The sequence below is a fragment of the Notolepis coatsorum genome (assembly GCF_963971535.1).
Source record: "Notolepis coatsorum genome assembly, chromosome: 11".
Taxonomy (NCBI): Eukaryota; Metazoa; Chordata; class Actinopteri; order Aulopiformes; family Paralepididae; genus Notolepis; species Notolepis coatsorum.
The window spans coordinates 40056784-40080452 of record NC_140175.1 but is presented as its reverse complement, the minus strand read 5'-3'; the positions used below and the strand labels follow the sequence as shown (position 1 = coordinate 40080452).

Below are 23669 nucleotides of genomic sequence, written 5' to 3'. Positions count from 1 at the left end.
GTCGAGGAGGAAGACTTCTATCAGGGGCACTTGTATATGTAATTGGGTGTATTCTTTTATCGGTAGGGGTGATTAGATTCTTTGGGAATAAGATGTTAATGATTAAGCAATGCAAAGGGAGAGGTGGAGGCCGTTTTTATGACCTGTCTCACATGGCAGACCTTTTATACTTCCTTATTCATTACTTTTTTTCCTTTTCTGATGATGATGTAGTACAGTACGCTCCATAGGTCCTCATAAACTTTTAGATGAATTTGCAAATGTCACGAGAACGGAGAGCCGTCGTCCTAATGGCCATGTTCACGCCGGACTGTTTGAAAATGTTCACGTCAAGAAGGTTTTCAGAAGATGCATTGTGGCTTAAATATTCACCCAGCAGCTCGTTGGCCCCGGGTCAACAGGCAGGACACTATTAACCACAGCTGGGGTGTATTTACTTTGAAGTCCTTTCAGGAAGAGGATTTTCTTCTACATTTTGAAATATTGAAAAAAAAAAATACAACCTATTAATGAGTAACTTATAATTAATGCTCTCTCTAGAGCAGGGGTTCCCAAACTTTTTCAGCTCGAGACCCAAAAGAGAAATTTGGTGTTTCCCCGGGATCCAAACTTACAAAAATACATCATGAATTGCCATAACATACATTTATAGGGCGGCCGGGTATAGTGCAGCGGACTAAGCGTCTGTCTACCACCACAGAGACAGTGGGATCGAATCCAGCTGCTTCCGGGTTGGCCGACCTTCCATACTAACACAATTGGCAGTGTTAGCGGGAGGGAAACCCGGCGAGGGTGGGTCCAGATCGTTGGAAACAGCGACTCCTACAGTTCGGTCGGGGCGCCTGCACAGCAAGGGAAGGATCTAGGAGAGGTAGTGTGACCTTCCACACATTACACTCTTCCAGTGAGAGTCCTCACTGCCAGGTGAAAAGAAGCGGTGGGCTGGGTACACATGTGTCGGATGAAGCATGTGATAGTCTCCGCCCTCCCAGACCGACGGTAGGGGGTAGAGTGCGCAACGACCAGGAAGGGGATTGGGAATTGGCATAACGACTAACATTGGGATGGGAGAAAAAACGGAAAAAGAAGGGGGGAAAAGATAATAAAAAAAATAAAAAAAACATACATTTATAAACTACTGATAAAGAACACAACAAACCATGAATTTCAAATGTATATGAAATGTATTTATTTAATTATAAAAGTACATCACAGCAATAATCAGAGTGTAATGTTAAGTTGCTCACCACCTCATAACATAATGTACATACAATTTTGCAACACTTAAAAACAAACATGTTCTACTCTCCTTTCTATTTCTCACCTCTTTTTCAACTCTCCATTTCTTACCCCCTCCCTCCGTCCCTCAACCTTAAACCCCAACATTGAGCAACATTCTGATTAATTTGTACTGACTTATTTAAAAATTCTACTGACCTGACATGCTAGAAGGGGTATAATATTTCATCTATGGCACAATGAAATCTAATGAGAGGTATGTGGTTGGTTGAAGTTTTCAACCAGCAGATCTATTCTGGGCTTGGTTTTTGAAAGTGCTATTATGAGGTCATGCTGAGTATTTAGTCTGTTTTGTTTTTCAGGTATGCTAGAGTAGAAAACCCAGATTCACATAAGTATGTGGTGCCAAACTGAATCAACACATCTACAGCTTTAAAAAAAAAGAAAAAAAAAAAATTGGGAAACACTGCTCTAGAGGTATCAGGTATCGGCAGGTATTACTATAGTCTATCGACTAATGTTACAAATGCCAACCAGTAGTACAAGTACATTTATATTGAATGACAATGAAACCATTATCTGTCTGTTGTACAAAAAAGAAACAGACTAAATTGATTAAATCTTTATTTCATTTTTTATTATTATTTTATAGATTAAAACATTAAAACGTCACTGTATAAAGAACGTTTCCCTACACACTTTTATACACAAAATAAAGTAGCTGTCAAAAATGTTCAATGCCAAGTAAATGGGTACTTGTACTCGGTACAACTCTAGCTCTATCATTAGAAAATAAACTACAATTTCCATCCGTTTACTTTTTGAATTGATTGGCTTGAGAACAAATCGACCCAGACACACGCCAGCAACATTGAAATGCACTGCTGTTGCGCGCGCGCACACACACACACACACACACACACACACACACACACACACACACACACACACACACACACACACACACACACACACACACACACACACACACACACACACACACACACACACACACACACACACACACACACACACACACACACACACACACACACACAAAGCACCGTGTCTACCACAGTCAAAATATATACTTTGTGTCTCCATAATATCCCTCTTTTTTCTTTTTTTTTCAAAGCCCCCATCCTCCGTGCTGACGGCTGAATCACCTTGAGGGCCAGGAGGAGGCTTCCAGCACTCGTTTCAGCCTCCATCGGGGAGGATCAAGCAGCTCTGGCATATTAAAATCAGCCAAGCTTATGGGGAGAGGGCCTCACACCCCCCACACACACACACACACACACAGGCGCATGTCAGTAGAACACTGTGACTCAAGGCCAGAAGAGGTTTGTTTTTATCATGGGCAAAGGAGCCAAATAATGTTGGTATGAAGAGAGCTATATAAATGCAAATTGTATTGAAGATCTATTAGGGTCCTGGAAAAGGGTTGTATGTAAATGCCCTATAAGACCACAGCGGAGCACTCAGCCCATTCAGATTAGCGTAGGCCACGCGCAAAAGACAAAATAGAACTAGAGGTGAGTGTGTGTGTGTGTGTGTGTGTGTGTGTGGGGGGGGGGGGGGGGGGGGGGAATGCAATAACTCTGTGGTAAATCATGGTGAACAAGGTTAGAACTTCGGTAATTGAATGGCTGAGGTATTTCTGTGATTTATTGTATATGCAAGAGAGATGTATTTGAGGGCCGCTTGTTGTAAGCGTGCACGTGGAGGAGGTGTTGGGAGAAAGGCTGCTGGTCTTTTCTTCATGGTATTTGCCTTACTAAGGGAAGCACTCTGATGCATAAAATGTGACTGCATTCAAGTTCCGCAGGTGTGAAATTCTGAGATTATTGCGGCGATGTTTCATAGTCATTTTGTTCATGGTACAGGGCCCCTCCGCGCCGCCGCAGAATGCAGATTCAAGACGGCTATAAGCAGCTCTGTCAGAGGAGACGGCGTGGAGGAGGTAAACGTTTGAAAGTGACACCGTGAACTGAATTATGTCCTAGATTGTTTATGGTCTCTCCAGCGGAAGCACTGAAGATCCCGTGTTGAGTGAATATGATTCTGTGGTTGGCAGTAGAGAGTCATGTAGAGCAGGGGTTCTTCAACCGTTCGCGACCCCTCAACATGGTCGACGTAGACGAGACGGTAAACTTTGAGCCCTCCAACATGGTCGACACAAGACAAGACGGTGAACTTCGACACCAAAGAATGATTTCTCCTTTTCCTCTCTTTTCAGATAATCTCACTTGATTGATAAATGTAGTAGCGCCATTGACTTCAAATATCCATAGATTTTCATATTATATACATTATTTCATAAGAAATAGGATTACACAGTTGTACCTCTTTTCCTGACCCCCCAAAATTATCTTGCGACCCAGTGGGGGGTCCAGACCCCTATGTTGAGAACCACTGGTGTATAATACAGTAAAGACTAATGGGCTGCCTGTACAATCAACATGTTAAACATAGCAGGAGACACCACATGCATCACAGTGAGTGTGGAGAGCAGTTAGGCACACGTTAGTCTGTAAGGGGAGGGAATAGTAGATAAACGGTTCCCTCTGGTGGTCACCAGAGAGAAACACATGTTTTAAGACATTCGGGCTGGCATCAGCTCCCTTTCAATTTAGTGTTGATTTTTTTTTTAATGTATTTTCTATAAAGCCAATTAATGTTATGTCATTAGTTTAGTCAGACAAAAGGATGTATTCAGTTGTTTTATTCTTAAAAATAATACATTTCCAGACAATCAATGTCTTCCTTACCCTGGCTTCAGGACTAGTACAAAATAAATTTAGTGTAGAAATGGCAGCTGAATAAATTCATCTAATACAGGGGTTCTCAAACTTTTTCATACCGTGACCCCATTTTATTTAGGATTCTTTTGGGGACCCCACATCGTGTAATTTCAACGTGGAATTAAGGAATATCAAAATAAAAGCACATGTTGTTGAATTTGATCATGCATATTTATTAGAAAATGTAATTACAGCACTATGTTATCAATACACAGTTATAAAACGAGGCATATTTAGCCAGGATATGTTGCCAGAACAATAAAAATAAAAAAATAAAACTTTTACTTGCCAATTTTTACACTGTCACCTACCCGCAACCCCAATTTGGGTCGCGACTAGGGATGCCCCGATCACGTTTTTTGCGACCGATACCGATCACCGATCGTCTTGAGCCATATCGGCCGATACCGATCCGATATCGATCGTTTTTGATTAAAAAATAAAATAAAAAATTATTTTATATACATTTTTTTTTTTTATAAAAAATATATATTATATAATCATACTTGTAGTTGTATTATCTGCGAGACATCGCCACCACGCAACAAGTCAAAATGCTCGCTATCTGCAAACAGCTCCACTGTCTGTGTGTACTCGAGTAGCCTCCAGCTACGGCCAGGATTCTCCGGAGCTGCAGCTGGACCCTATTGATCACATTCAACATGCCCTCAGCTCGAATACGCATCGAATCAGTGTTATAAGACATTGATATCAGGAGCTATCTGTAGCTACTGCTAGCCGGCTAGATAACGTTAAGACAACGCCTCAGTGAACTATTTAGTTTAATGGGATGTTTCGTTTTGAACAGTAAGCTAACGTGAGCTAACGTGAGCTAACGTGAGCTATCATGCACTACTAGACTTGCTGGAGCATTTGTTGATATCAGTAGCTAGCCGGCTAGATGCCTCATGTATTAAACTAAAAGTGAATAGTTGACTGGGTCATTCTGTTTAAACAGTAACGGTAGCTAACGTTAGCTCACGGAGGTCTCATGCACTAGGTTAGAGCAGACTATTGCCCGAGCTTGTTTACATGGGTAAGGGAGGAGGAGGAGGAGGAGGAGACGGAGCGGCAGTTTGCAGCTCCGAGACAGAACTCAGCGAGTGAGATTTCCGCTAAGAATTGGATCATGTTTTTCGATTGTTTTTGACGATCGGCAAAAATAAAGCATTATCACCGATCACCGATCGCATATTTATACTGATTATCGGCCGATAGCGATCGGTGGCCGATCGATCGGGGCATCCCTAGTCGCAACCCATAGTTTGAGAACCACTGATCTAATATATACAGTATATATACAGTTCACCATGCATCGTTATAGCCTGAATAAATATCATACATTATTTCACTCTTAGAAATACTCTTTACTCTATTGCACCTGTTCCATCATCTAGTTTGTTCATATAAAAATAGATGACCATGCTACAGACAGAGTGACAGCAAGTGAGAATCTCTTCTGGCAATTAGAAATACACCACCTTTCACATCCTTGGACAAACGACAACTGCTTAGTGTGTGAGGTGCAACAATTGGAATCCGTCGTACCTCCTCTGCTATTTCTTGCCAACGTTGATGTTCCTACACACCCACGTCATGCCATCCTGGAGGAGAACACATGAGCGATTGGTTAGATAACTGTATAGCACAGGGCTGCCCAAGGTAGAGCCCATGGGTTAAATGATATGAGAGTGACCAATTTCCTCTCTGTGCATTCGATAGAAAGCTATACGGCTGCAAGCTAGCCTAGCTTAGCACAAATTAATGGAAGAGGATAGGGACCACTAGCTAGCCTAGCTTAAAATTCCGGGAGGTGTGTTTTTGGCCAACAGCTAGGCTAACTGGTCTGTATCCGCTTCCATTCATTTGTGCTAAGCTAGGCTAGCTTGCAGCCAGATAGCTTTCTACTGAATGCACAGAGGAAATTGGTATCCATCTTCTTGTCTGACTCTGGAGAAGACAGCAAGTGCATTTCCCATAATGTTGATGTGTTCCTTTAACAAACACATGATGACATAGGACTTGGTCCATGTCAAAAGTTTGCCAACCCTGCCGTTGATAATTTGGAAGTGTGAATATCTTGATGAAGTGCTGAATCTAAGTGTACTGAAGTGTACACAGACGCCTGTGTGTTAAGTCCATGAATGTGCTGAGGGGACATTTGTGGGTGGTTGTGTGTGTGTGTGTGTGTGTGTGTGTGTGTGTGTGTGTGTGTGTGTGTGTGTGTGTGTGTGTGTGTGTGTGTGTGTGTGTGTGTGTGTACCTGCAGTCCCTCTGCAGTCATAGCGGAGCAGGCCTGGATTTGCCACATGCGGTCGCGGATGGTGTGCAGGTTGAGGCTCTCGGCCAGCTCAGAGGCCGGCATGGACGTCGTCAGGTCCTGCTTGTTGGCAAAGACCAACAGTGGCACCCCGGCCAACATGTCCTCGTCCAGCAGCTCAGACAGCTCCTGAGAGAACAGTCCTCCTCATTATTATCATTATGGCTCATTTAGCCTTCCACAACACATGCTTCTTTTAAGGGGAATAGACAACTACACATTTTCTATTGTGTTCTTTTCGCGTTTTACATTTTAACTTAAAAAGTCCAGATTTTCAAATGTGTACAATGTGTTGTTAGTCAAATATGTTCAGTATTGGGTTATTATGTTCGGTATAGGGTTATTATGTTCAGTATAGGGTTGTTATGGTCAGTATTGGGTTATTATGTTCGGTATAGGGTTATTATGTTCAGTATAGGGTTGTTATGGTCAGTATTGGGTTATTATGTTCTGTATAGGGGTAATATGTTCAGTATAGGGGTAATAATATGTCTCTGCAGAGAAAGATAACTTGGTTAATACGTTTCTCCAAGAAGAGTTAATGCTGGTTTCTAATTGGGTTACTGAAAACAAGTTAAAGTTAAATGTTTAAAAAACAAAGACTATCATGCTGGCCTCTAGGAATAAATTAAGAACCGATCAGGAACTAAATATTGTGTTGAATGGTGCTGCTATTGAGCAGGTTAGAGAGGCCAAGTTGTTGGGTGCGATTATTGATGAAAAGCTTGCTTGGTCGAGGCATATTAATAACATACATAGTGGCTAAAATGAGGAGTATTTCAATGATCAGAAGGTGTGCTCATCTAGAGAAGACAGTTAAATTAATGTTACATTCATTAACTAATGTTTAGTCCTATCCCACTTGAACTACTGCCCAACATTTGGTTGAGCGCTTCATAGCGGGATCTGGAGAAACGTCAGCTCGCTCAGAACAGAGCGGCACGTCTCGCCCTCCGCTGCTCTGTGAGGAGCAGTGTTGGGGGAATGCATGCCGCTCTGTCTTGGCTTAGAGTGGATCAGAGGTGGGCATGCAGCCTTGTAACATTTTTGTTTAATATTTATAAAATTGGTAAACCTAAGTCTTTGTGGTCAGAACTACAACCCAACAATACTAGACATGGCTATGTCACCAGACACGCAGTGGGTCTTCACTTTATTTTTCAGCTAGTTAGATAGTAAATTATATTGACCTATTTGTTTACACTGCTTGTGTTGTTTTTACTACCTGTACCCCCCTTCCCCCATGCTGCTATGATGCCTGAATTTCCCCAAGGGGATCAATAAAGGAATATCTTATCTTATCTTATCTTACTCTACCCCTACCAAGAACAAATGTACTTAAGAGAACCGTAATGTATAGAGATGCTGCATACTGGAATTGTATACCTGTGAAGATCATCATCATCATTTATTTATTCGTACATGGAATTACCACAGTCCAACAGTACATATTCATATAATTCACCAAAAATACCATGGCCGAAAGGAACAGGAAGAAGAAAAAATCTTATATATACCTGCCCCTACACACACACAACACAACAAAAGTTGAAGGATGCTGTTATGAATGGTGAAATACAGTTGAGTTACTGATTTATTTAGTTAGTATTGTTAGTTTAGTTAGTTAGTTTAGTTAGTATTTGTGGTTGGAGCCTTTGTGTGTTTTTTTGTGAGATTTTGAAGATGTTGAGAATGTGCTTAGGCTAAGGTGTTTCGTATGTTTTTATTGTTTTTTTTGTTACTGTAATGTAATGTTGTAGATTGTGTGTTAGGACTCCAGGAAGAATAGTCTTTCACCCATGGGTGTACTGTAGACTAATGGGGATCCATAAATAAACAATATGTTAGGTATTGGGTTATTATGTTCGGTATAGGGTTATTATGTTCAGTATATGGTTATTATGTTCAGTATAGGGTTAATATGTTCAGTATAGGGTGAATATGTTCAGTATAGGGTTAATATGTTCAGTGAAGGGTTATTATGTTCAGTATAGGGTTATTATGTTCAGTATAGGGTTAATATGTTCAGTATAGGGTAAATATGTTCGGTATAGGGTTATTATGTTCAGTATAGGGGTAATATGTTCGGTATAGGGTTATTATGTTCAGTATAGGGTAAATATGTTCGGTATAGGGTTATTATGTTCAGTATAGGGTAAATATGTTCGGTATAGGGTTATTATGTTCATTATAGGGTTAGTATGTAGGGTTAATATGTTCAGTATAGTGTTATTATGTTCAGTATTGGGTTATTATGTTCGGTATGGGATAATATGTTCAGTATAGGGATAATATGTTCAGTATAGGGTTAATATGTTCAGTAAAGGGTTAATATGTTCAGTATAGGGTTAATATGTTCAGTATTGGGTTATTATGTTCGGTATGGGATAATATGTTCAGTATAGGATGAATATGTTCAGTATAGGGTTAATATGTTCAGTAAATGGTTAATATGTTCAGTATTGGGTTATTATGTTCAGTATTGGGTTATTATGTTCAGTATACAGGTAATATGTTCAGTATAGGGTAAATATGTTCGGTATTGGGTTATTATGTTCGGTATAGGGTAATTATGTTCAGTATAGGGTAATTATGTTCAGTATAGGGTAAGTATGTTCAGTATAGGGTTTATGTTCAGTATAGTGTTATTATGTTCAGTATAGGGTAATTATGTTCAGTATAGGGTAAGTATGTTCAGTATAGGGTTAATATGTTCAGTATAGTGTTATTATGTTCAGTATTGGGTTATGTTCGGTATGAGATCATATGCTCAGTATAGTGTTATTATGTTCAGAATTTGGTTATTATGTTCAGTATGGGGTAATATGTTCAGTATAGGGTTATTATATTCAGTATAGGGTTAATGGGATGGGGCTAAAGATGTTAAACTCCTTGATGTTTTGTTTTCTGAGTAAACCCCTTTATTCTGTTATTCTCTCTAAGGCATGAGCTAATTGATAATTGTTTGGTGACATCTATTGTTCAATGATGGTATTGTAACTATTCCCGATGCAGGCATGGCCTATATATAATACAGCGTTTCCCCTAGGATTTTTTTCAGGGGGGGTGGTAGGCCCCCCGAAACGACTAATGTTGTCGCGGGGCGTGCGTGTCAAGGATACGTGGTGTCAACAGTGTCGTCATAGACGTGCGCAGTAAGACGGTTGTTAGTATCGGTGCATTTCTCTACACTGAGCTGAAATGAAACGATTGCACATAAATTAGGTAAATAAATATTAACAATATTTATTTACAAGTTACAACACATAAATTAACTTATTTACAATTATACATACAGTGGTGACAACACACATATGAACTATTTAGAATACAGGGAGGCACATACAACACTCAACTATTTACAACCAGTGTCAGAGCAAGCGCACTCAAGTTGTTCGGAAATTCTGAGGGCTCAGAGTGCACACTGGACGCTCTGACCGAAGAGTCAGTTTATCAGAGTGGAGCAGATTTTCAGAGTGAATTTATTAATGAAATCCATTTTAATCTTTTCCTGTTTTCGGATATGAATTTTCCTGTTTTCGGATTTCTGTTTTAAATGTTCCCGTTTTCAGATTTCTCAGATTTTACCAAAAGAAACAATACAAAATTATGTTTTTAACTACCGTAATTTTTGGACTATAAGCCGCGCCTTTCCCCCCATTTTTCGACCCTGTGGCTTATATAATGGTGCGGCTAATCTATGGATTTTTACAGCTAACGGCCACTAGGGGACCTCCTAAATCTATGGATTTTACAGGTTACAGTCCACCACCTTTAACTCTATGGGCTCTATGGCCGGTCAGACAGACAGCTAATGAAGGAGTGGCTGAATGAGTGCTACATGCTCGTTTTGGACAGCATGAGGGCCCATATAACAGATTCTGTGAAAGCAGCCATCAAGAGCACAAACTCAATTCCAGCGGTGATTCCTGGGGGCACAACGAAGCATCTGCAGCCACTCGACATCAGTGTAAATCATGCGTTCAAAGTGGCACTACGCGTTCAGTGGGAGGCGTGGATGACTAGCGGCGATAAATCATTCACCAAAACTGGTCGCATGCGAAAAGCAACTTTCGCTCAAGTTTGCGAGTGGATCCTGACAGTGTGGAGGAGTGTCAAAACATCCACGATCACCAGCCATCTCTTTCCCGACAATCCCCTCTGTGCACGAACCCTTACATAATGGTAATTAAACATTAAAACACCTGCGGCGAGGGGCGGTTAGGTGGCGTAGCGGAGATTGCGTTCGTCACCAACCCCGGAGCTGTGAGCTGGATTCGCGTTGTCACCAGCTTGGCTGGCCGTTCACACTAATACAATTGGCTGTATTAGAGGGTGGGAGAAGCTGGCGGGGTGGGTCCGGGTCGTTGTAAACAGCGACTCCTACAGTTCGGTCGGGGCGCCTGCTAAGCGCGGATAGGACCTGAGTGGAATAGTGTGATCCTTCCACACGCTACGCCCTCTCAGGGAGGATCCGCGCTGCCAGGTGAAAAGAAGTGGTTGATTGGCTGGACGTGTGTCGGAGGAAGCACGTGATAGCCTCCACTCTCCCAGATGATCTGACTGTGGGGGGTAAGTGCGCAGCGACCAGGAAGGGGATTGGGAATTGGCATACGACTAACATTTGGATGGGAGAAAATCGGAGGAAAATGGAGGGAAAAAAAAAAAAAAAAAAAAAAAAACTGCGGCTTATAGTCCAGTGCGGCTTATATATGTACACATCATTCAATTTAGCTGCTGCGGCTTATATTCAGGTGCGCCTTATAGTCCGAAAATTACGGTAACTTTAATAAAAACAGTACATCTGCAAACAGTGTAGTTCAATGTTCAGTGCCAGTTCAGTTATGAGGTTTATTTTTTTCAATTCAGTTCAGTTCAATGCAGTTCAACTGCCAGTGCAGTGCAATAACTAAATAATAATTAAATAGTTAAATAATACAAAATAATAATTTGTTTAAAAGAAATCAGATATATTTTTTTAAATGTTATTTATTTCAAAGAGATCTCCTTTAAAGGTTCATGCTTCTCCCCATCTCTGGCTGACATCACCATTGTGATACATGATGGATAGGCCTTTGTGTTTTCCTCAGTGAGGGATTCTCTTTTGTCGGTCAGCAGCGTTTTGTACTTGCTGAAGCTTCTCTCTGTATAATTATTTTTTAAGTTTAAATATCAACATTATCTGGCCATCCTCAGTAAATACTATCAAATTTTCCAAAGACCAGAGCGCGCACACACATACACACACAGAAAGGGAGAATGGCTTATATGAACTATCCAGTTTGTTTTTATAGTGTAACGTTTGGTTACTTGAAGGAGAGAGAGACTGAGACTTGTTATATTTCGTTATAGCTTTGCGCTCTGCTCTATTGGAACTGTCCCTTTAATCATATGCTATCATGAAAACTTTCAACCACATGCAAGCTCCACACCTGCCTGGCCACGCCCACATCCGCTCACACATAAGCGGGGCCATGGCCATACTACCAACTCCTTCCCTACTTTCACCACGTGAAGTCCGTGTATAGCACCTCTTCAAGTTCAGTGCTTAAAGTAGTTAGTTTAGTTATAGGAGCTGTGTTGGCATTGTCTTTTGTTTTTCCCTCTCTCACTAATTTACTGGAGAAAGAAAGGATAATGTCGTCACCACCGGAGAGTCTAGAGGATTATTCTGACCTCCACCGGCGCTTCACATTCGGGCTTCCTCAGGGCGTAGTGGGGCTTTCCTGCTCCACGTTTGTGGCAGGCAGGTGAGCCTCAGCGGCACCCAGAGGGGAGTGCGCGTCGCTGAGCAGTTCCCCCGCCAGCGTTGCTCTCCGGCTGTGCAGCTGGATGCTATTGACACGGGAGGCAGTCGGCTGGTCCGACGGCCTCTCTGGTGGGTGGTGTCTTGCGGCGCGGGCTCTCCGCCTCTGCACGCTCACGTCAATTGGCGGTGAGCGGCGGCGGCGGACGGTCTAAACGGATGCGTCAGTTGTGTGGGGTCGGCTGCTCAGGCATACGGCCCCGCAGAACAGCCGGCTCCAGGCGAGGATTCCTCCGTTACCTCTCCATCACGTCCGAGATACAGTAACTGGCTGTTAGCCTGTGGCTAACCATTAGCCGGTAGCTAAACCGTTGGCCTATGGCCGGCCGTTAGCCTGTAGCCTGGCCGTTAGCTTGTAGCTAGCTGTTAGCCGGTAATGTCCTATGGACAATTGGGATTGCATGGAGGGGACGGGGAGTTCTTGTATGACGCCCCACGAAGACAGAAGCTTTGTTTTCCTGGGAGCCCCGATTCCGAGTCTGGGTTCAAGTCCCACCTCTGAGGAGGGATGCCCACTGCCATCCGCACTGGACGTTGGCCCCCGCCTATCAAAAAGAAAGTGGGTTGTGCCTCCCGGCGCGAGGGATGCGAGCTTGCATGTTTTTTATCCACAAGCTTAGGGCGGCAGCGGCCTGCATAAACAGGGCTTCACTGCCGACGCCACTGTATCTCTGGCAACGCCGTCCTGTGAGGGAGGCGGGCGTTGTCTGCTTTTTTTCTTTGTGCTAAAGAAGAGGCAGTCGGCTATCTGGAGTGACCAGGCCTGCATCGCTATTCCCCACCTTACGCAGCTTCAGTAGTAGCCGGTAGCTAACGGTGGACCGGTAAGAGCTAGCCGTTAGCCGGTAGCTGGCCGTTGGTCGGTAGCTAACGGTGGGCCTGTAAGGGCTAGCCGTTAGCTTGTTGCTAACCGTCAGCCTGGAGTTAGCCGTTAGCTTGTTGCTAACCGTTAGCGATAGCCGTGGGGAGGTAGCGGGCCCTGGACACTCTGATTCGGCGTCATCTCTGGCAGAGGATGTCGTCAGCCTGCACCACGGCCGGCCGCAGGATGTGGGCGAAACGCCGGAGCAGGACTCCAGCCGTCGCCACTACTGGCCCCGCCAGCAAGAGGCCTCGTCAACGAGGTGGACCACCATTGTTGCGGCCAATCGTCCTGCGCCCGGGGGTCAGGTAGGACACGTTACCACTTATGCTTCACTCTCCCCCCCCCCCCCAAATAATTTTGGTTGATAACACAAAGGGTCCCTCCTAGGGGGGGAATGTTTTTGTTTAACAAAACGTGTGTTTACTTCACTGTATTTGGGGGATACGACGTGTGCTATATAAACCCACAGCTACAAATGCTGGGGTCGCCTTCTTGCTTGGGAGTTTGTGCAGATTTCTCTGAAATATGCTTGATTGCTGTTGTGTATAACTTGCAAGGCCTGTGTTCTAGCACTTAGACAAGGGCTTATGTCCTTTCTCTCTACCTAAGCCAGTGTTCTTTCTTACGTGGTAAAAGTGAACTTGACGGCTTCATTGTATGATGAGGGTTGTGTGTGTTTCATGTAAATACGTTTTTAGGTTAAAACGTAGCATTTGAGTCCGCAACTGGTGTGCTATTGTTAGCTTACAGAGTTGTACATATGTAGCATGTGAACCAAGGACTTTTTGAGTCCCTCTCTTCAGTCTGTTATTTTTTCTTTGCTTAAGGGTAAAGGTAAAAAAATATAGCGGGTGGCAAGTTTTTTGCACATAAGCCAGAGCCATGGATAAAACCAGTTTTTTTACACAAACGAGGTTATCGGCTGAGGTTGGCGTGCATGATGTAAAGCTATTACTCTACAGGTGTATGTGCTTTCATGTAGCGCGCTATGCAACTGGTGTCACGGCTCTGCTTTTTTATGGCGTCATATCAGGGGTGAGGCGGTGGACAAATAAACCTCCCCCCCGGATATAGTTATATCCTTTACGAAACTGATTGGCCGAGAGGTTGTGCCTTTCTACCTATCAGTCTCCTTGACGAGGGTGTTCTCAGAGTTTCATAGCCTCCTCCTCAGAGAGTTTCAGAGCCTCCTCAGAGAGTTTCAGAGCCTCTTCAGTGAGTTTCAGAGCCTCCTCAGAGAGTTTCAGAGCCTCCTCAGAGAGTTTCAGAGCCTCCTCCTCAGAGAGTTTCAGAGCCTACTCAGAGAGTTTCAGAGCCTCCTCAGAGAGTTTCAGAGCCTCCTCAGAGAGTTTCAGAGCCTCCTCCTCAGAGAGTTTCAGAGCCTCCTCAGAGAGTTTCAGAGCCTCCTCCTCAGAGAGTTTCAGAGCCTACTCAGAGAGTTTCAGAGCCTACTCAGAGAGTTTCAGAGCCTCCTCAGAGAGTTTCAGAGCCTCCTCAGAGAGTTTCAGAGCCTCCTCCTCAGAGAGTTTCAGAGCCTCCTCCTCGGAGAGTTTCAGAGCCTCCTCAGAGAGTTTCAGAGCCTCCTCAGTGTGTTTCAGAGCCTCCTCAGAGAGTTTCAGAGCCTCCTCAGAGAGTTTCATTGCCTCCTTCTCAGAGAGTTTCAGAGCCTCCTCAGAGAGTTTCAAAGCCTCCTCCACAGAGAGTTTCAGAGCCTCCTCCTCAGAGAGTTTCAGAGCCTCCTCAGAGAGTTTCAGAGCCTCCTCCTCGGAGAGTTTCAGAGCCTCCTCAGAGATTCAGAGCCTCCTCAGAGAGTTTCAGAGCCTCCTCAGTGAGTTTCAGAGCCTCCTCAGAGAGTTTCAGAGCCTCCTCAGAGAGTTTCAGAGCCTCCTCCTCAGAGAGTTTCAGAGCCTCCTCCTCAGAGAGTTTCAGAGCCTTGCTCTCTTGTCACAGGGGGGGGGGGGGGGGTCCCTGTCTCCCACACCAAATTAGAATAGGTGGGACACAGGATTTTCCCGGCCATTTGAAGACATCACATTTCCTCTTACCGTTTGCCAATGAGACTGGAGGAAAAATATTCCAATTATTTAACGTCGATCTGCTAGATCCATTTCCCGTTTGTATGACACAATAAACGGCGAAATCATATTGATTATTGCGTTTCAAAAGCGATCCCAATGCACTCGAGTGTGTATCTAGACCCACGTTACAATATATCTCTGGCGGAGGAATTTCCCCGATGCACCAAGCGCCACTTCCGGTTTGGCATGGAGTGTAACTCGCCCGAAATCCACCAGGGGGCGGTATTGAGGCGTTGCAATATCAGACCAGGGTCCAGCTGCGTCCCGGAGGGAGGCTGGATGAATTATGAATGCCATGGCGAAAAAATTTAATATTGATCCCAAAAACGAGTTCCCTCGTTGTTTGCGCACAACGATTGGCAGGCAATAACGAGTATACTGGTTTTTGGCGCACAAAGTGTTAACAATTGTGGGTATTGAGCCGTACTGTATTGTACCCATTCTGCAATCTGTTAATAACGTTTTCAATCAATCAATCGCTCATTGCTCCCTGTGCACTTTCGATTCTATGTACACTGCTGCGCCTCGCGTTTGAGCGTAAGAAAAAGGCGGCAAATGTGATCACAGCCTTAATTATCTATCTTCCAGGAACTCTTTCTCCCCTGGTTTTGAATATGCCATTTTTGGTGGGTATAGCAACACACCACATTCTAAATTAATTACTTCCTTCCCTGCCTGTAACTTTTACTAACTGATTAATCAAATTGTGTGATCCCATTGTGACATCATCAAGGGGAGGCTATTCTGAACAGATTGTTTAGGCTTGTTAATCTGAAGACTGGCTAAACGACAAGGAGAACATGTCAATGTTCCCCAGTGCCTAAAGAACATTTCAGACAAATCCATACAAAGATTAGAAATAGAAATCACCCATTTCTTCAGATGTATTAGTAAAGTAATTGTTTTATTGTGTATTTTCCCCCTTTCAGTAACTATATTACATTTAACTATTATTTTTTTTTATCCACTTTTTCTCCCCATTTTTCTATTTTTCTCCCATCCCAATTTCGTATTATCCAATTCTTCCCTCCCCTGTCTTGAACGTTGCTAGACTATGCCTCCCACTGGTCGGCTGTAGTGAGGACAGAAGCCTTGCATCACGTGTCCCCTCCGGTACACGAGGAGGCAGCCGTCGCCTCTTTTCACCGGAGCAGCTCGAACTCTCAGTGGCGAGGGGTAACGCGTGGGAGGCTCACGCTGCCCCCGCTACTTCCTGTTTACGCCACATCGGCGTCACCAAACCGACCTGTAGGAGTCGCTGTCCACAACATCCAATGCCCACCCACCGGCTTTCCCACCCTCTAACACTTGCCAATTGTGTTAGTATGAACAACCGGCCAGCCGGTAGCAACGCAGAGAGCTGGGCTCGAACCCAGCATATCCTGCGTTAGTGGCGAGCGCCTTGCCCACTGCGCCAATCAGCCGCCCACATTTACCAATTTTTCATAATCAGATTACTGTAATCCTGTCACCCACATGGGTTATAATTGTGCCATGTAAAATGCAGATAAGATCTTACCTGGTTGGTCTCATCAAACCGCTTCTTGTCGGAGCTGTCAATCACGTAGATCTGTGAGGAAAAACACAGTCATGGAACAGAACACATGACTCACCATTCACATAAAAAAATTTACAGATCACATGACGAACCTGGATGCAGGTGCACAGGGACGCAGAACATTTGCCAGAGGCTGATAGCAAACAATGCCAAGACTCAAAATGCTGTGACATCTGACAATTCTCATAATATAAGCATCCCCATATATAACTGCAGCACCTACAGTATGTCTGGGATGAGTGATTCTCTCATTATTACAAGCAGGTAAGGATGACAAATCCACACTCATAACTGCATCCCATACACTAGCCTACAATGTAAATATAATCTTGAGCCAAGATGGTGGCGTGTTTAACACGCAAGGCCCAGTGTCTCTCCAGTTTTTGCAAATTAGCGGTAATATACCTACTTGTTTTACCTACCTACTGCTTTCACTGTCTACAACTGCCCTACACTGTAATCATAGTAATGATAATAATCTTAACTACCCACCTCATACTATAGTCTACCCATATATACAGTATATGCAGTACTCGAGTTGTGAAAAAAAAACAGGGGGGATGGTCAGGGCTGCAGATCTCATGACAAGTTTGGGGGGGACGCAGAGTAGGGGGGTCCGGGGGCATCGTCCCCTGGTAGAAATTGTTTATGCAAATTAAGCTTTTAGGAGTATTTTTGTGAGGTTTTGCCCGCTGCTCACTACCTTTTCTCTGTCTTCTTTAAGCCTACTGTTAGGAATTCCCTACTCACTCTCTCTAGCCCCCACCCTCTCGTTCCTTACCCTTAGTGGCCACACCTGTTTGATATTCTATTATCTCTCGCACCTGTGATGGCAGGCTAATTAGTCCCCCTGTGGGCTTTAAATACCAGGGCGCTTCCCCTCGTTTTGGCGTGGGGTCGTGTTGTATTCATGCTGAGTCATATTCTCTAACATCTAGACTCTTTCGGGAGACCCTCTGGTCTACCAATGCTGTAAGATGGATCTCTCCAGCCTTGAGATGTTTGCTCCAGCCTTCGTCTGCTGTCGCCGTAGCCTGTGGAGGAGACTGTTCTGCGCTCCCTGTAACTTCCACGGGAGGCACCCCAGCGTTCCACTGCAGACCCCAGCGCAGCTGTTCGTCCTGACGCACATCTAGACCAACGCGCATCTTCCAGACCTTCGAGCTTGGCACGCTCCTCCGTACCAGCGCACTGACGCGCATCTTCCAGACCTTCGAGCTTGGCACGCTCCTCCGTACCAGCGCACAGACGCGCATCTTCCAGACCTTCGAGCTTGGCACGCTCTCCAGACCTCAGCGCGCCGACGCGCATCTTCCAGACCTTCGTGCTTGGCACACTCCTCCTCGCAGACGCACCCCGAGGCGTCTCTCGGTTCCGACGCGCACACCAAGGTGTGGCGCGCACTCTGTTCCTCGGCTCCGACAGCGGCTACCCGGTGGACGACGCCCTCGCCACCGCCACTGTTCCGACGCGCACACCAAGGTGTGGCGCGCACTCTGTTCCTCGGCCCCGACAGCGGCTACCCGGTGGACGACGCCCTCGCCACCGCCACTGTTCCGACGCGCACACCAAGGTGTGGCGCGCACTCTGTTCCTCGGCCCCGACAGCGGCTACCCGGTGGACGACGCCCTCGCCACCGCCACTGTTCCGACGCGCACACCAAGGTGTGGCGCGCACTCTGTTCCTCGGCTCCGACAGCGGTTACCCGGTGGACGACGCCCTCGCCACCGCCACTGTTCCGACGCGCACACCAAGGTGTGGCGCGCACTCTGTTCCTCGGCTCCGACAGCGGCTACCCGGTGGACGACACCCTCGTCACCGCCACTGTTCCAGCACTCTGTTCCTCGGCTCCGACAGTCGGCTACCCGGTGGACGACTCCCTCGTCACCGCCACTGTTCCAGCACTCTGTTCCTCGGCTCGGACAGCCAGCCACCCGGTGGCGATGCCCTCGCCCCGCTGCTGTCCCTTACCTTTACGCATACGCCTGGGTGAGTTTTGATTGTGATGTCACTCACTCAGCGTAGTGCCCTTGCCCCCGTTCCCGCTGCTGTCCCTGTACCTTTACGCATACGCCTGGGTGAGTTTTGATTGTGATGTCACTCACTCAGCGTAGTGCCCTTGCCCCCGTTCCCGCTGCTGTCCCTGTACCTTTACGCATACGCCTGGGTGAGTTTTGATTGTGATGTCACTCACTCAGCGTAATGCCTCTTGCCCCCGTTCCCGCTGCTGTTCCTGTACCATTACGCATACGCCTGGGTGAGTTTTGATTGTGATGTCACTCTCCCAGCGTATTGCCTCCTTTAGTTCTCACTTAGTTATTAGTTTGGACATTTCATCTCCCACTCTGTTTTGTTCTCTCGTGGATATTATTTTGGACATTTCATCTCCCACTGTGTGTTTGTTCACACGAAGATAGTATTTACTTTGTTACTTTGTTATTTGGACTGTTCTGCATCTGCTCTGTTTTTTCCCTTTGAATATTAACCCTCTCCTCTGTTCTGCAGAGCGGCCCAGATGTTTTCCCACCAGTCCCCAGTTCCTCCCTGTCCCCAGCCCGCCTCCGCGGTTCTCTGTCCCCAGTTCCTCCCTGTTCCCCAGCCCGCCTCCGCGGGCCTCAGTCCCCTCTGTCCCAAGTTCTCCCCTTCTAGTTCCACCTAGTCCCTAGTCCTCTATCCCTAGTTCTCCTAGTCCCTAGTCCTCTATCCCTAGCTCTTCTAGTCCCTAGTCCTCTTTCCCTAGTTCTCCTAGTCTCTAGTTCCTCTGTTCCCAAGGCGTTCCCTTAACCTTCCCTTAGGCGTTCCCTTACCTTCCCTTAGTGTTCCCTTTTCCTGCCCGCCTCTTAAAGGCACTTTACCTTCCCCTCTTGTGTTATTCCAGTGTTTTGTGTTTTCTCCCTTAAAGGGACAGTGCCCTTTTTCCCTGTTCTAAATAAATATCTGTTTCTTGGCAAACCATCATACCTGTCTTGTGTTGTGCGATTGGGGTCGGTTACAAACCATAACAGTACGACCCCACCAAGTCTACGACCCCAGCCAGCACAGACGGTGTATGTTGAGTTTGCCTTTTTTTTTTCTTGTTCCCTCTAGCTCCCCTGTTAGCCCTGTTAGCTCCCCTGTTGGCTTGTTAGTCTCCCCTCTAGCTCCCCTGTTAGCCCTGTTAGCTTCCCTGTTTGCCCAGTTTAGCTTCCCTGTTAGTCCTGTTTAGCTCCCTTGTTAGCCTGTTACTCCCCTGTTTAGCTTGTTAGTCTCCCCGGTTAGCTCCCCTGTTTGCTTCCCGTTTTGCCCTGTTTGACCCCCCTGTAGCTAGCCATGCCCTGGCAGCTAACCCAGTCCCTCAGCAGAGCCCCTGTCTGCTAGCTTAGCCCCGGCTGCTAGCACAGCCTCTATGTTTATGCAGCCCTTGCTGCTGGCATAGGCCCTGTAGCTAGCCATGCCCTGGCGGCTAACCCAGTTTCCCTCTGCATGGCCCCGGTCTGCTAGCTTGGCCCTGGCTGTTAGCACAGCCTCTATGTTAATGCAGCCTTGCAGCTGGCATAGGCCCTGTAGCTAGCCAGGCCCAAGCAGCTAACCCGGTCCCTCTGCATGGCCTCCACTTTTTTGTGTAGTTTATCCCGCTGCTAGGACTGCCCTTTCAGCTAGCAAGGTCAGTTTTTCTCACACAGCTAGGACTGTCCTTCCAGCTAGCTTGTGCTCTCATGCTGGTCCAGCCCTGTCTGCCAGCCTAGCTCCGGCAGCTAGCGCAGCCTCTATGTTGATGTAGCAGTACAGCTAGCATAGGCCCTGTAGCTATCAGTGCCCTGGCAGCTACCCTTTCCCTCTGCTAGCCTGGCTCCGGCAGCTTGCGCAGCCTCTATGTTGATGTAGCAGTACAGCTAGCATAGGCCCTGTAGCTATCAGTGCCCTGGCAGCTAACCTTCCCTCTGCTAGCCCTTTCCCGGTGCTTCCATGGTTACCCCTTAGCTACCCTGCTTGCCCCTCAGTTCCTCTAGACCAGTTCTCTAGACCAGTTCCCTAAACCAGTTCTCTAGACCAGTTCTCTTGCCCAGTTCGCTAGACTAGTTCTCTAGACCCAGTTCCTCTAGACCAGTTGCCCCTCTGCTACCCTAGTTACCCCTCGGCGACCCTGTTTCTTTTGCTAGCCCCACTCTTGTGGTGGCTTCCCCTGCTGGCTTGGCCAGTACCTCTTGTTTTGCCCCCTGCCACTCTGTCTGTATTTGTTTTGGGTCGCCGGGTGGCTCCCGTTGAGGGGGGGGTACTGTGAGGTTTTGCCCGCTGCTCACTACCTTTTCTCTGTCTTCTTTAAGCCTACTGTTAGGAATTCCCTACTCACTCTCTCTAGCCCCCACCCTCTCGTTCCTTACCCTTAGTGGCCACACCTGTTTGATATTCTATTATCTCTCGCACCTGTGATGGCAGGCTAATTAGTCCCCCTGTGGGCTTTAAATACCAGGGCGCTTCCCCTCGTTTTGGCGTGGGGTCGTGTTGTATTCATGCTGAGTCATATTCTCTAACATCTAGACTCTTTCGGGAGACCCTCTGGTCTACCAATGCTGTAAGATGGATCTCTCCAGCCTTGAGATGTTTGCTCCAGCCTTCGTCTGCTGTCGCCGTAGCCTGTGGAGGAGACTGTTCTGCGCTCCCTGTAACTTCCACGGGAGGCACCCCAGCGTTCCACTGCAGACCCCAGCGCAGCTGTTCGTCCTGACGCACATCTAGACCAACGCGCATCTTCCAGACCTTCGAGCTTGGCACGCTCCTCCATACCAGCGCACTGACGCGCATCTTCCAGACCTTCGAGCTTGGCACGCTCCTCCGTACCAGCGCACAGACGCGCATCTTCCAGACCTTCGAGCTTGGCACGCTCTCCAGACCTCAGCGCGCCGACGCGCATCTTCCAGACCTTCGTGCTTGGCACACTCCTCCTCGCAGACGCACCCCGAGGCGTCTCTCGGTTCCGACGCGCACACCAAGGTGTGGCGCGCACTCTGTTCCTCGGCTCCGACAGCGGCTACCCGGTGGACGACGCCCTCGCCACCGCCACTGTTCCGACGCGCACACCAAGGTGTGGCGCGCACTCTGTTCCTCGGCCCCGACAGCGGCTACCCGGTGGACGACGCCCTCGCCACCGCCACTGTTCCGACGCGCACACCAAGGTGTGGCGCGCACTCTGTTCCTCGGCCCCGACAGCGGCTACCCGGTGGACGACGCCCTCGCCACCGCCACTGTTCCGACGCGCACACCAAGGTGTGGCGCGCACTCTGTTCCTCGGCCCCGACAGCGGCTACCCGGTGGACGACGCCCTCGCCACCGCCACTGTTCCGACGCGCACACCAAGGTGTGGCGCGCACTCTGTTCCTCGGCTCCGACAGCGGTTACCCGGTGGACGACGCCCTCGCCACCGCCACTGTTCCGACGCGCACACCAAGGTGTGGCGCGCACTCTGTTCCTCGGCTCCGACAGCGGCTACCCGGTGGACGACACCCTCGTCACCGCCACTGTTCCAGCACTCTGTTCCTCGGCTCCGACAGTCGGCTACCCGGTGGACGACTCCCTCGTCACCGCCACTGTTCCAGCACTCTGTTCCTCGGCTCGGACAGCCAGCCACCCGGTGGCGATGCCCTCGCCCCGCTGCTGTCCCTTACCTTTACGCATACGCCTGGGTGAGTTTTGATTGTGATGTCACTCACTCAGCGTAGTGCCCTTGCCCCCGTTCCCGCTGCTGTCCCTGTACCTTTACGCATACGCCTGGGTGAGTTTTGATTGTGATGTCACTCACTCAGCGTAGTGCCCTTGCCCCCGTTCCCGCTGCTGTCCCTGTACCTTTACGCATACGCCTGGGTGAGTTTTGATTGTGATGTCACTCACTCAGCGTAATGCCTCTTGCCCCCGTTCCCGCTGCTGTTCCTGTACCATTACGCATACGCCTGGGTGAGTTTTGATTGTGATGTCACTCTCCCAGCGTATTGCCTCCTTTAGTTCTCACTTAGTTATTAGTTTGGACATTTCATCTCCCACTCTGTTTTGTTCTCTCGTGGATATTATTTTGGACATTTCATCTCCCACTGTGTGTTTGTTCACACGAAGATAGTATTTACTTTGTTACTTTGTTATTTGGACTGTTCTGCATCTGCTCTGTTTTTTCCCTTTGAATATTAACCCTCTCCTCTGTTCTGCAGAGCGGCCCAGATGTTTTCCCACCAGTCCCCAGTTCCTCCCTGTCCCCAGCCCGCCTCCGCGGTTCTCTGTCCCCAGTTCCTCCCTGTTCCCCAGCCCGCCTCCGCGGGCCTCAGTCCCCTCTGTCCCAAGTTCTCCCCTTCTAGTTCCACCTAGTCCCTAGTCCTCTATCCCTAGTTCTCCTAGTCCCTAGTCCTCTATCCCTAGCTCTTCTAGTCCCTAGTCCTCTTTCCCTAGTTCTCCTAGTCTCTAGTTCCTCTGTTCCCAAGGCGTTCCCTTAACCTTCCCTTAGGCGTTCCCTTAACCTTCCCTTAGGCGTTCCCTTACCTTCCCTTAGTGTTCCCTTTTCCTGCCCGCCTCTTAAAGGCACTTTACCTTCCCCTCTTGTGTTATTCCAGTGTTTTGTGTTTTCTCCCTTAAAGGGACAGTGCCCTTTTTCCCTGTTCTAAATAAATATCTGTTTCTTGGCAAACCATCATACCTGTCTTGTGTTGTGCGATTGGGGTCGGTTACAAACCATAACAATTTTGAAACTAGAATTGCAGAGCGGGAGTAGATACACTACTCTTGATAGCACATATTATTGGGGGAGGACAATTCATATCCCCCCCCCCCCCCCCCCCCCCCGGGATCTGCAGCCATGTGGATTTTATCATATGGGGACATAATTTGTCGTGATAATGGCACAGAGGGTAAGACCAACTGTGTACCATACCTTTTGATGACTGTAAGCACAAAGATAATACACTTCTAAAACAACATGCATGATGTTATTATGGATTTTTGGCACCTCTTACAGTATAGGATCAAAAGTGGTTGTAATGG

At 47.0% G+C, this 23669-nt stretch overlaps 1 protein-coding gene across 1 annotated transcript in view; it reads right to left on the bottom strand.

The window, feature by feature from the left end:
• Nucleotides 1–5599: 5599 nt before the first annotated feature.
• Nucleotides 5600–23669, bottom strand: part of LOC311237099 (ADP-ribosylation factor-like protein 3) — a gene marked incomplete at both ends in the record, with an annotated part of 42090 nt that continues 24020 nt past the window's right edge. Inside the window, 3 exons of the mRNA XM_084324905.1 lie at nt 5600–5647; nt 6307–6492; nt 16632–16682. Coding sequence (XP_084181031.1) covers nt 5600–5647; nt 6307–6492; nt 16632–16682 — 285 coding nt within the window. The remainder of the gene's footprint in view (nt 5648–6306; nt 6493–16631; nt 16683–23669) is intronic.